General features: G+C 42.6%; 1 protein-coding gene across 1 annotated transcript; it reads left to right on the top strand.

The window, feature by feature from the left end:
• Positions 1–6,598: 6,598 nt before the first annotated feature.
• On the top strand, positions 6,599–11,256 carry LOC147711252 (uncharacterized). The gene is made up of 3 exons (XM_086920129.1): positions 6,599–6,929; positions 9,500–9,577; positions 10,990–11,256. Exons 1-3 carry the CDS (start codon positions 6,665–6,667, stop codon positions 11,067–11,069), a joined length of 423 nt encoding a protein of 140 aa, XP_086776255.1. The 5' UTR covers positions 6,599–6,664; the 3' UTR covers positions 11,070–11,256.
• Positions 11,257–11,554: the final 298 nt, after the last annotated feature.

Raw genomic sequence — 11,554 nt, 5'->3', positions numbered from 1 at the left:
TTTCTGTGGGAATGTGTCTTAACAGGAAGGTTCCATTACCCAGCTTCACCTGTAGCCACGTGTCCGTATGCAGATTTATTATCAAGTCGAGTAGGGGCTAAGGAAGCTCCCAGTGGTGTAATTTGGACCAAAGTCTGATGCGATTGACATGATCAAAAGCGGCCTTGCAGTTGATAAAGTAAAGGTATAGAGACGTCCTTGTAACCTCGGCCTTGTTCATAAGCATGGGCATGCTTAATATGTTAGTTGTTGTCCCAACTGATTTTATGAAGCCGGTCTGTCTTAGAGGAATTACAGATTTTTCTTTCACCCATGCCTGAAGGTCCTCCAATAGCAACCCCGCAAAGAATGTTGCGTTGTTGTCTAATAGAGCCACTAATCAGTAATTTTGTGGTTCCGACTTGTCGCCTTCAACGTTCTGATTTCACTGAAGAGTGGGTCCAGTGCTTCTGCCCCGTAAGTTGCCTCCAGTTTGTAAAGTGATGGTGGAATTCCGTTTGGGCCAGGAACACCTTCTCTTCTCCCCTTTCCTATATGCCTTTTGATGTCATCAATTTGGATCGTTGGATGGACATCAGTTGGTGGGTCTGGCCCTGATTTCCCAGAGTGGCCAAGATTGATTTCGATCCAGGCCTTGAGTCTCGTTCGGTAGTAGGGTTCATTTTGACAGGCTTGGCACTGCTCGCTGTGTTCAGTGCCTTGTTAAAAGTGAGACCTGAGGTATTTTAGCCAGATGTCCTCTGTGATGTTTGAAGAAACACCGTTGTGATTGTGGTGACTGAATTGGTTAACGGCACTCCAAAATCCGGTGCTGTTGTCATGTTTGACATCGGCATGTAGTTTGACCCATAGATCCTTCTCCATAGCTCTTTTTGCATCCCTTTTTAATTTATTTTGCACAAAGGAGTAGCCATCTACCTAATCAATGGAAAGTCCATTTACACAATGAAAAGCCATCCAAAATGTTAGGGCTTGACTTCCTTCCTTTTTCTTTTATGGAAGGTGATGGGTTTCTGAATTTGTAGAGGCCCTCTGCCCAAAATTGAAAGTTATAAGGCTGACCTATTGTTCTATGTTGCTGTACCAGCACTGCACCATCAAGTGCTTTAATTGGTTGACAACACTATGAAGGAGAACATTGTTATGTCTATCAATCTCACGACAAACATGTGGGCCAGTTGTCAAGAAGCAAATTGCATGTGTGTCGCGACACATTGGAACTCCTTCATAGAAGTTAAACAACAGCTAACTGCTAGTCTCCATCACTGATAATGGTTAAGGGGATATTCGGCGGCATGCAATAGTTACAATGTTTGGCATGGAGAAATTGCTCACAGTTACCAGCAACTTGGAAGTGTGCAAATGTCTTAAACCCAGACGTTTTAGCACTGGATTAATTTCCACTGACAATGGTGATAATATTGTGAAAGCCATGGCTGATGCAGGATACTTTAGAGACCTGTGTTTATCACATTGCATAAAAAAAGACGTAGTCAACAGCATACTAGTCATCTATTTTAGTCAAGCGTTCAAAGCCCGAAGCAGGTGAGGATAATTCAGTGTGCTAATAAAGTACCTGTAAAATCCCTCTTACAGGAGGAGCTAACAAGTTGAAACTCAACCTACTACATGCTGCAATTTCTGTCTGAGCAGTACAGGCCTATCAATGATTATGTAATTCAAAGAAGAGGGGATGCACCTACCAAAGCTGCAGCGATGGAGGTGAACAATGGGGGCAGGTGGAATGCCTGATCCAAATGCTACTCTCTTTTTTGAGATTATGACAAGGGAATTCAGCAAAAAGGAGAATACCATGATTCAAGAGATCCTGTAAAAGCACATGCTGCAGAAACATTTGCAAAATGTGGAACAAATATTTAGCATTGTCAGTGAAAAAGCAGCTGCCATGGTCAACAGTTTAATGATTTGCATGAACACTAATCAAAACCTGCAAAAATAGATCAAGCACATTTATGTGACTATACTAGATCCATGGTACAAAAAGCACTAGTCACACTCGTTCATTTTCAGAATAGGATTCCGCCTCAATTTACAAGACTTGGACTCTCAGGAAAGCGGGTGACATAGAAGAACAACTGCAAATACAATGCCAGGGCTGAACTGAAGTGCAACCTTACAGCCCACAGAGATGGTGGTGATGTTGGCTCTCTGTATCTGCTGCAGCAAACAACTCCATCATCGGCTGCTAAACACAAAGCAACAACACATTCAAGTTTGCTGCCAACCTCTGCAATGTATTGATTTCATATGGAAGAAGCTAAGCTAAGTGCACTTTAGAGTACCTTTGACAACTGCCAGAAGAAGGACCAATGCCTATCTACTTCTATGAGAAACTTGAGGACTCATAGAGGCCTACACCTGTGGAAGGAAGAGAGGTGTATTGATTATGGATATGCACACTAATAGCTCATTTGGAAAAACTTTAATTAAGTGGTTGTGGTCTGGACGTATCACACAATGGGCACAGCTACATGATTTCATTGTTTGGCTAATCACTAATTAGCCAGGGGCCTGCAACTTGTTGTTTGTCTCGTTGTCTGGTATATGAGATCAATACAAGATTGGCTCTTATTACACCACCAAGCCAACCTATGCTCTGCCCTCTGGCAGTGACTCTACATCAACCACGCTTACTTTGACTCTCTAATGGTCTTTTTCTTTTGAATTCCACAGACCTTCACTTATGCAAGGAACCTCCATGGCGCTCCTGTTCAGTGATTCAGCCAAGACAGGTGTCTGGGAGCTGCTAAATAAAAAGACTGTTTGAATTTGGTAAGGGATCTGTTATCTTCCTTCCACAACATATGTGACATCATATGCTGCTCATGAACTTGATGAATGTTGCATTTGTCTCTCACCTTTACCTAATTCTGTAAACTCATTCAGTAATGAAACACCCACCCATCTACCTCCAGGTTGTGAAATCTGCTGTGCTACTAATTTTCACCATCAAGAGATCTCACACTTGATGCGGGGGTAGTAGATAAAGCTACACCAATAGTTACTGGAGCAGTAGGTTACCAAACATCTATGTCGTACCCAGTCAAGAAAAGATATCATAGTGCAGAGGATAAATTACAATAATGGTTGAGCAAACATGGGTAGTGAGTCCTTAGTTTTTTTCACCAGAATCTATGGCCAATGGTGTCCACTAAAGTAACCATCTCCTGAGTCCTGAGACTTCAGGGCTTCAATATTCTAACTTCAGTAAGCAAATGTACACTATGTTACTAGTTGTTGTTTTATCATGATGTTCTCTGTCTTGGATTTTCGACTCACTCAGGGATTACTTTTAGTTCAAGTCACCTGTGATGCAGAATGAGAATCCTTTGGCTGGCTCACTAGCATTCTTCAGATAGACAAATATGTTTAAGGGATGGGAAGGAAGTATTGTTGTTTCTTGACACTGTTGGCATACACCATCAATCAATCAATCATCGTATTTATATAGCGCACTACTTAACCAGAGGGTCTCAAGGCGCTGGGGGGGGGGGGGGGGGGGGGGGGGGGATCCGCTACTGCTCGAACAGCCAGGTCTTGAGTTGCTTCCTGAAGGCGAGGTGGTCCTTGGTCAGGCAGAGGTGGGTGGGGAGGGAGTTCCATGTCTTGGCGGCGAGGTAGGAGAAGGACCGTCCCCCTGTGGTGGCTCTGCGGATGCGGGGGACGGCGGCGAGGCGTGGCTGGTCGAGCGAAGCTGGCGTTTGGGCGCGTAGAAGTTGAGACGGCTGTTGAGGTATCCTGGGCCTTGGCTGTGTAGGGCTTTGTGTGCGTGGGTGAGGAGACGGAAGGTGATTCTCCTGTTGACCGGGAGCCAATGCAGATCTCTCAGGTGTCCGGAGATGTGGCTGCGACGGGGGATGTCCAGGATGAGTCGTGCTGAGGCGTTCTGGATCCGCTGGAGTCTCTTCTGGAGTTTGGCGGTGGTTCCGGTGTAGAGGGTGTTGCCGTAGTCCAGACGGCTGGTGACGAGGGCCTGGGTGACTGTCTTCCTGGTCTCGGTGGGGATCCACCGGAAGATCTTACGTAGCAAGCACGACGAGGAGACGGCGTTGACTTGTCTGGTCATGGAGAGGGAGGAGTCCAGGATGAAGCCCAGGTTGCGTGCGTGATCTGTTGGTTTGGGTGCGCTGCCTAGGGCGGGGGGCCACCAGGAGTCATCCCAGGCGGAGGGTGAGGATCCCAGGATGGGGACTTCCGTCTTGTCCGAGTTCAGTCTCAGGCGGCTGTTATTCATCCTTTCGGCTACCTCTTTCATCCCTTCGTGAAGGTTGGCTCTGGTGGTGGTGGGGTCGTTGATAAGGGAGAGGATCAGCTGGGTGTCGTCGGCGTAGGAGATGATGTTGAGGTTGTGTTGGTGTGCGATGTCTGCAACCATTAATGCGCCATAGTTACAAAGAGTAATGCAAGGGCACTAAGTATACAACTAATCTGGATGGAGTATGGGTAATTCTGAAGGTCAGTGTTTCAACACTGACTGCAGCGGAGTGGACTGGACGAGGTAAGGTAAGTAAACTACATGTTGTGACCAAGGAGCTTAGGTAGAAAGAGACTAAAGAAAGGAGAAAGGGGATGGAAACAGTTGGACAATTACCTTGTAATAAATCAGGTGCAGGATCTAGCCTTTGTCGCTATTATGTTGGTGGCCCCTCCTGTTTCATTACCAGTGATGCTACACTGGCCAGTAATGTCCACTAGAACATATTTTTTTAAAAACTCAAATTGAAGAAAGAAAAATTCACCTTTTTAGTTACAAAAAATTCTAAAGTACCACCCTCAACTCCCACAACAGGCCTACTCTCCCCAAAGAAAAACCTTATCCATGGTCTCCAGCTTTTGTAGAATTTTCCACTGTTTTTGTTCTAGTCAGCCCTGGTCGTCCTTGACTTCCTCTATGACTTGGATTAGTTGCTGGAGGAGGGCATCTGTGGTTGCAAGGGGTGGCTTACACCCTAGATGGGACAGTAATGGAAGCCATGAAACGTAAACACTTATGTAGAAGCTGTGCGAGAACTGTGGTATGTGCCGGGATAGAATAGTTATTTGTGGGCTGAATGGAACAGAACAGAGGAGGAGGGGGGAATGATTTAGACACTGGACTATGCACCTTGTTTTTTTACTGATTGCTTTTAATGGTAGAGAGGCAGAGAACGAAACATAGGATGATGGATAATGTATGAAAGGATTGGTTTTGGTGCTTGGAAGCCAAAAGGCAATACCTCAACAAATGCTGCAGTTATTATTGATAAAGCAGTGTGTCTTACCACGCATACCAGCAGCCGCTTTTACCCCTCCCTCAATAGGATGGTCCGTTCTTCCCTCAGCAAGAGTAGCTGCCTGGAGTACTTGAGGATCTGGATAAAAAATAATGCACACGTGTAGACTATCGGTACTGACCACAGTATTGGGCATAAATTAGAAAACAATACCTAACTAAACCAATGTGAAGTTATAACTATCCAAATGATAACCTTGAAAGAAGGGATTACCAGTGGTAGATTAATTAAGCATTCCATCCATCACTTTTTTGTATCTTTTAGTGTGGCATCCACGTGTGACAGGTATGCACAGATGTGGGTCCCTTGCACACTGTATCATTGGAACCAAGCTATACCTGGCTGATTAGCCCTAACTAAGGTGATACTGGTGCTGGGTTGCTAGCTTAAATCCAGTGGGACAGCAAGGAAGGGACCCAAGTCAGGGCATATCCCTGGCCACTTAGGGCGAACATAGAAAGCACAGCAATGGCTGGGTCCAAACTGGGGGGTATAGTGAGCAAAATAACAATGGATGAAACCCAGATCTCTTGAGTGGTTGAAAGGTTTCAGCACTCTGTCCACCATCGTATTTTGTTTGCATTGGTTAAACAGAACCATCATCATCAGCAGATATGTATTTGAATTCTTTTTAGCATTATCAGACTTCATGCTACCAGTTAAACTATGAACGCTGGGTTAATAATATTCTGGATCTGGTCCCCCAGACCCAGGTAACCAGCTATATCGATTTTTCTCGGAAATAGATGAGTCATTCTGAGAGAGAGACAAGAAGGCTCCACAGGAAGGATGTGAAAAAAATAAATTTTCTTCAGGAAATATTTATCTCATGAAGTTTATGTTTCACTCTATTAGGTAGCAATACCAGCCTTCTCAGAATAACTTGCCACATTGTCTGTTAAAAAACGTGTTTACTTCTCACCAAAGAGCCTAATTTTCAACTTTATCAAAAACTATTTGAGATTTTTCCATAGCATGGTTTGGGTTTCACACCCTCCCAACCCCGAACATTCTTACAGTAGCCATTAATTATAAATGTCACAAACACTATTCACAAACTCATCGTTATGACTTTGGTTTTAATTGCAAAGGTGTGGTAAGGAGTGCTGTAAGAAGAAATGCTCTGCCTTCTGAGAAGAGTGAATAACAATTGAAAAATGAGGTATTGTCCTATGTTCCAATCTGTGACTTTTGAATTACAATGTGTCAAATTATGACAGGCTCTTTCTTGTGATGACTATTGCCCCATCCCTATGGGTGGCTCAGTCTCTCAGGTATAAAAGCACTGTGTTGGGGAGACAGCAGACACAGATCAGAGAATTGCTCTTCCAGTGTTCCTTTGAGAGCAGACCCTGTCACACCGAAGAACCATGTCTGCCAAGGGCGGAGGACACCACCAGCAGCCCCAGAAAACCCCTGCGGTCCCGGAGCCGAGCCAGCCAGCCTGCCAGCCCATCCAACCAGCCAGCAAGCCCATCCAGCCAGCCTGCCAGCCCATCCAGCCAGCCAGTCAGCAGAGCCAGCCAGCCTGCCAGCCCAGCCAGCCAGCCAGCAAGCCCATCCAGCCAGCTTGCCAGCCCAGCCAGCCATCCAGCCAGCCGAGCCAGCAGAGCCAGCCAGAAGCCTGCCATGAAGGTAAGCACTGCCAAGCCAAGGCGCCCATTACAGGAATCCTTATTAATGTATGAGTGATTGAAATAAAGGCACCCATGGCCATTGTTAGTGTTTATTATTTCAAATGAATGTATCGCACAATTTAATGGACTATTAGCGAGGCGGGATTAATACCTTGTAATAAAAGAGTATGGGAACCTTTTACCGACCTATTTTCACATGTAAGTTTGACTACGCTGCACACTAGCGTCACTTACAAGTAACGAGTCAATTTTAGGATTCATAAAATAAGTTGTTGAATTTATAAATGGATTTACATCACTCGGTTGTAATGTTATGGGTTCATTTGTCACATGGGTGTGTTTCGGCCATTCCATGGGGAAAGGGGGCACCCACACAAGTTAGTGAACACTGACAAAATTGCAGGTCTCTGGGTATGCACAAAAACAGCTAAGGGAAGATATAAAATTGGCTTGGCCCACTCTAAAACGTGGTTAGGGTTTATGGGAAGGAGTTTCTCTACAAGGAAAAATGTCCCCATATCGTAAAAAGATAACAATTCAAATGATGAGCTTTTGCGTCACAATTTGCCATTCGGAAATTTACACTTATCGTATTTTCAACTGTGAACATGTTCATGCGTGTGATTTCTCCTGGAAAACTGTTGAAGTGGCAGTTTCCAGGCAACATGCCAAAAGTAGCTATTTCTTTGCCAATCTGAAGCTCCTATGTGGCAATTAATAGTATGTATTGCTTTACAAAAATGTTAAACATGCATAAAGTGTTACAAGGTCAATTGAAGGCAAATTCACAAATATATATATATATATATATATGAATTCCTTTATCACATAACTTATTTTCATTTTCTAATACCACATTGCAAATGTGAGCAAGGACTGCCTAAAATAACTTGATTCACAGAAAGTATGAGTGTAAATAGTTCACACTGGTGTACTTCAGAATGTATAAATAAAAGAAAGGAGGTCAAACATAGCTCTGGAACAGTGGCATTGGTGATAGGAGTCGAGGGGGGGCTCACCAGAAAGAAAAATAATACCTAAGAAGTTCTTCTCACAGTATTAGTAAATGCACGCAAAGACCTTACAGGAGGATCAGAGCGAAATCTAAAAGAGAACTGAAAAATTAAAGGAGGTAATAATACTACAAGAACAAAGACAGAGCTGCAGATCATGCAGGGTAATTTGTTGCACCATGTCGGAAAACTGCAGTGTAGATGGACAAGTCAGCCTTAAACAATATCATTTTCTTCCAATTTGATATATTTGTAGCCTCATTAAGATGTTGTCAGAAATATTGCGTGGTAGGACCTCTCGGGGGAAATATGGATACTGGATGCACATGGGCTTACCCATAAGGGCTTTAACTCTACCTTCCAAATTGAATAAACTTTGTGGGAGACACATGCAGTTTCTTTTTTACCAAATGGTATAATTCTCACTATTCCCCTTTCTGACCTGTTTCCACCACTCAGAGTCCTCCAGGTAATAACCCTTATTGTTTTCCTAGGACCTAGAATGTGGAGGCAGTTTTACAATGAGTCTGGCATCACCATCTAAATCCTGTTCAATTCCCTACCACAGGCATCACATTTTTTTATCCTGGTTACACTACCTATGCCGCATGGTCTCAGAATCTCACAGGCGATCAGGGATAGGTTAGACATTATATAGTCAAAGTCAAAATCATTTGTTTCAGTTAATTAAAACCATACTATTATACACAGCTCGAAACATACAGAAAGAACGTTTAGATTCATAAAGAGTAAACAGCTTCTTTTTGTCATTAAATAGCATTTAAAAACATTTCAGTTAAAATACCATACCTAAAAAATATAAAAAGTGGCTACATGTATGTTGGAATGTTCCCTACATTCCACTCCAATGTAATAGCATTATCGATGTGTTTGATGTCCCCCTCATTTTCTTACCGTTATCTATTTTAAAGTGCATGCATGTTTGTACAAAATCACCTTAACACTAAAAAAATCATCTTATAGTTTAGGAACACAATGCACCTCCTATTTCAACTGTTTCAAATTTCACTATAGATATGATCATATAAATGATCATGTAAATTAAAAAGTATTTTCAGTAAAATCTTACTTTCAGTTAATAATTTATGACATATTTATAAAATATGTGTTAGGGTTTCCTCATATCTTTGACTTATTCTGCACTTGGTGTCCTGTGGTTTCGGTTGCCATTTAGGGATGTATTCTAGTGTTTGACATACGCCAAATCGTAAGTGAAGTAGCTTATTTTTGTTGAAAGATTTTAATAATGTTGTTAAATATATCTGTGGGGGAGGCTGTGTGTAAGAGCCAATTTTTGTCCAGGGATAGGTTAGACATTATATAGGAACAATGTTGGTACAGCGTTGTGTTCTGTGGTGCGTTGGATATGTTCCGTTCTGTTAACCTTGCTTACCCTGTGGAATGAGTTACACACTGCCCTGCACTATTATGATAAATATTTCATCAGAGTTAGAGTATTCATTTTAAACTAAAACAAATGTATGTCAGTTCCAACCCTCTAAATGTAATAATGGATGTTATTGTATTATTCCAGCACGTACACCAGTTCAGCCTTGCGAGGTCCAGGTAGTTCGGCCGAGTCAGGACGAGGTACAAAAACGTCATGAACCAGGTATGCAGTATATACCACAAATGTTGCATTAATATGCTCTCATTGATTTTTGCAGTAAATAGAATGCATGCGCAATGTGGTTACCTGCTTTAAGGAAAACAGCTTCCCAACATGCATGAGAAATATTATGCTTCTAGTGTCAACAAGGAATTTTTTCGAAGCAGTTGTGATTTAATTTTTACATCTAGCACTATTATATTCATAACTGCTCCTGACATGTAGTACCTTTCATGGCGTTTCCTTTACTTGGTGCTTTCATTTGCTGTCCAATAGTACAAGGTTTATTGGTAAATTGTCTTTATGTGCAGTGGCGAATTGTGGGTGTGATGGGCATTGCAGGAATCGCTAGCACCCCCACCCGCTCTTACATATGGCAACCAGACGGCAAGCGCTGGACCGCCACGGTGGCACAACATCGAGCTATGCCATTGTTTATGTGTCAGTATGAATACTTTCTTTGGTGCAATACTCCAAACTACTGACAGAGTGGCCATGTAACTAATAAACCAAAGAGTCATTGACCAACTACTTAACAATATAACAATCCAGCGACTCTACAGATCATTAAATCCATCAGCCAACCTAACAAGCAACTAGCCAACACAACATTCACCCATCGGCTATAAAGGCAATGCAAATATCCAAAAAAGCACTCAAAAGGCCAACCAATCTCTCTATAAATTAGGAAGCTGAATACTGAATGTAACACAACTTAAGAAAGTACTTGGAACACACAAATTAACCAGCTCTCCAAAGAGTCAGGCCCTACAACAAACCCATCACATAACTCCCTAGCCATTGAAACCAGCAGTAAACATCCAATTAACATAAAATTAACCAGCTGAAGCCAATCACATGATCAATCAAGGAACCCATCATCCTCCTTGAACAGCGCCAATCCAATCAAGCAGTAACTGCACAACCAATGAAACACCAGTCCTCTTTATCATCTCACTATCTAATCAGCCAATAGAGTGGTACCTTACTGGTCACCAAAACTAACTCCCTGTTGCACAGAAATCCAAGCAACTACCACACCGAAGTACTAACCAACCAGCTACATTCTATTTTTTTCTTCATGCAATAAATAGCATGCAGCGCAGGAATCCAGCGTTTCGAGTAAACTGTACTCGCCCCTCTATTTAAGCACTAGAATCTCTTAAAAAGCACATAATGCCTGATTGTTAACTACAACTTGGAATGAGATACAACTTAGAAATTGACTTTATGGACATGAGAGGTATATCTGTAGCGACATTCAATGCAGGAGAAACCAATTACAATAACTGGAGTTTGGTTTAGTTCATGACAAGGTATTTCTAGATATCTAATCATCTATTGGAAGCAATATATCAACCTTGATGGTATGATAAGCATTCAGGTTTATTAACCTCCTGCCATTTCTATTCCAGTGGAACCTCACACACCATGCGTACCGGAGGCGTCCCCAGAGCAGCAGAAGCCAGCACACCACAGTGGACGCAAGCAGTGAAGGTCTCAGCACTCACAGCCCCATCACCTTCCATCACTCCATTAGCCTGTGTGTTTACGAAGGGTTTAAAAACACAAGCCATGTGAGCTAACTAGGCCAGAGGGTCGATGGCAGTACACCTGTTTAAACCTCAAATTGTATTTAGATTGTTCTTTTGAAAAAGCACCATTATTAAATCAATTTGACTAACTAACGTTGTCCACGGTTGATTGCTTTGAAAATGATCCACTATTGTACACTGTTTACTGCACTTCTTGGTAAGATCTTCTAAGAAAAGAAAGGCAGCCTTGCTAGGCTACCCCGAACATCTTCAAGAGAATCATAATCGGAGCTGATACGAGGCTGAGAATACTCTGAAATAACGTCCTCCTTGTTGGCAATGGGGTTGATCTTTCCATGTCCCCTGTCCAGGCTCAGAGGCCCCATAGTTCCAAAGGAATCTGCGACTTAGTTGTTTCGATTTTAGATCCATCCAAAATGTTATT

The sequence above is a fragment of the Lissotriton vulgaris genome, chromosome 5 (assembly GCF_964263255.1).
Source record: "Lissotriton vulgaris chromosome 5, aLisVul1.2, whole genome shotgun sequence".
Lineage (NCBI taxonomy): Eukaryota > Metazoa > Chordata > Amphibia > Caudata > Salamandridae > Lissotriton > Lissotriton vulgaris.
This window is presented reverse-complemented; position numbering and strand designations above follow the sequence as displayed.

Excerpts from the sequence above, each read along its gene's own strand:
- LOC147711252 (XM_086920129.1), top strand. The coding sequence starts at position 6,665 with ATGTCTGCCAAGGGCGGAGGACACCACCAGCAGCCCCAGAAAACCCCT. Across the intron at positions 6,930-9,499 it reads GCCAGAAGCCTGCCATGAAG|CACGTACACCAGTTCAGCCT; the intron begins GTAAGCACTGCC and ends GTATTATTCCAG. Across the intron at positions 9,578-10,989 it reads ACAAAAACGTCATGAACCAG|TGGAACCTCACACACCATGC; the intron begins GTATGCAGTATA and ends TTTCTATTCCAG.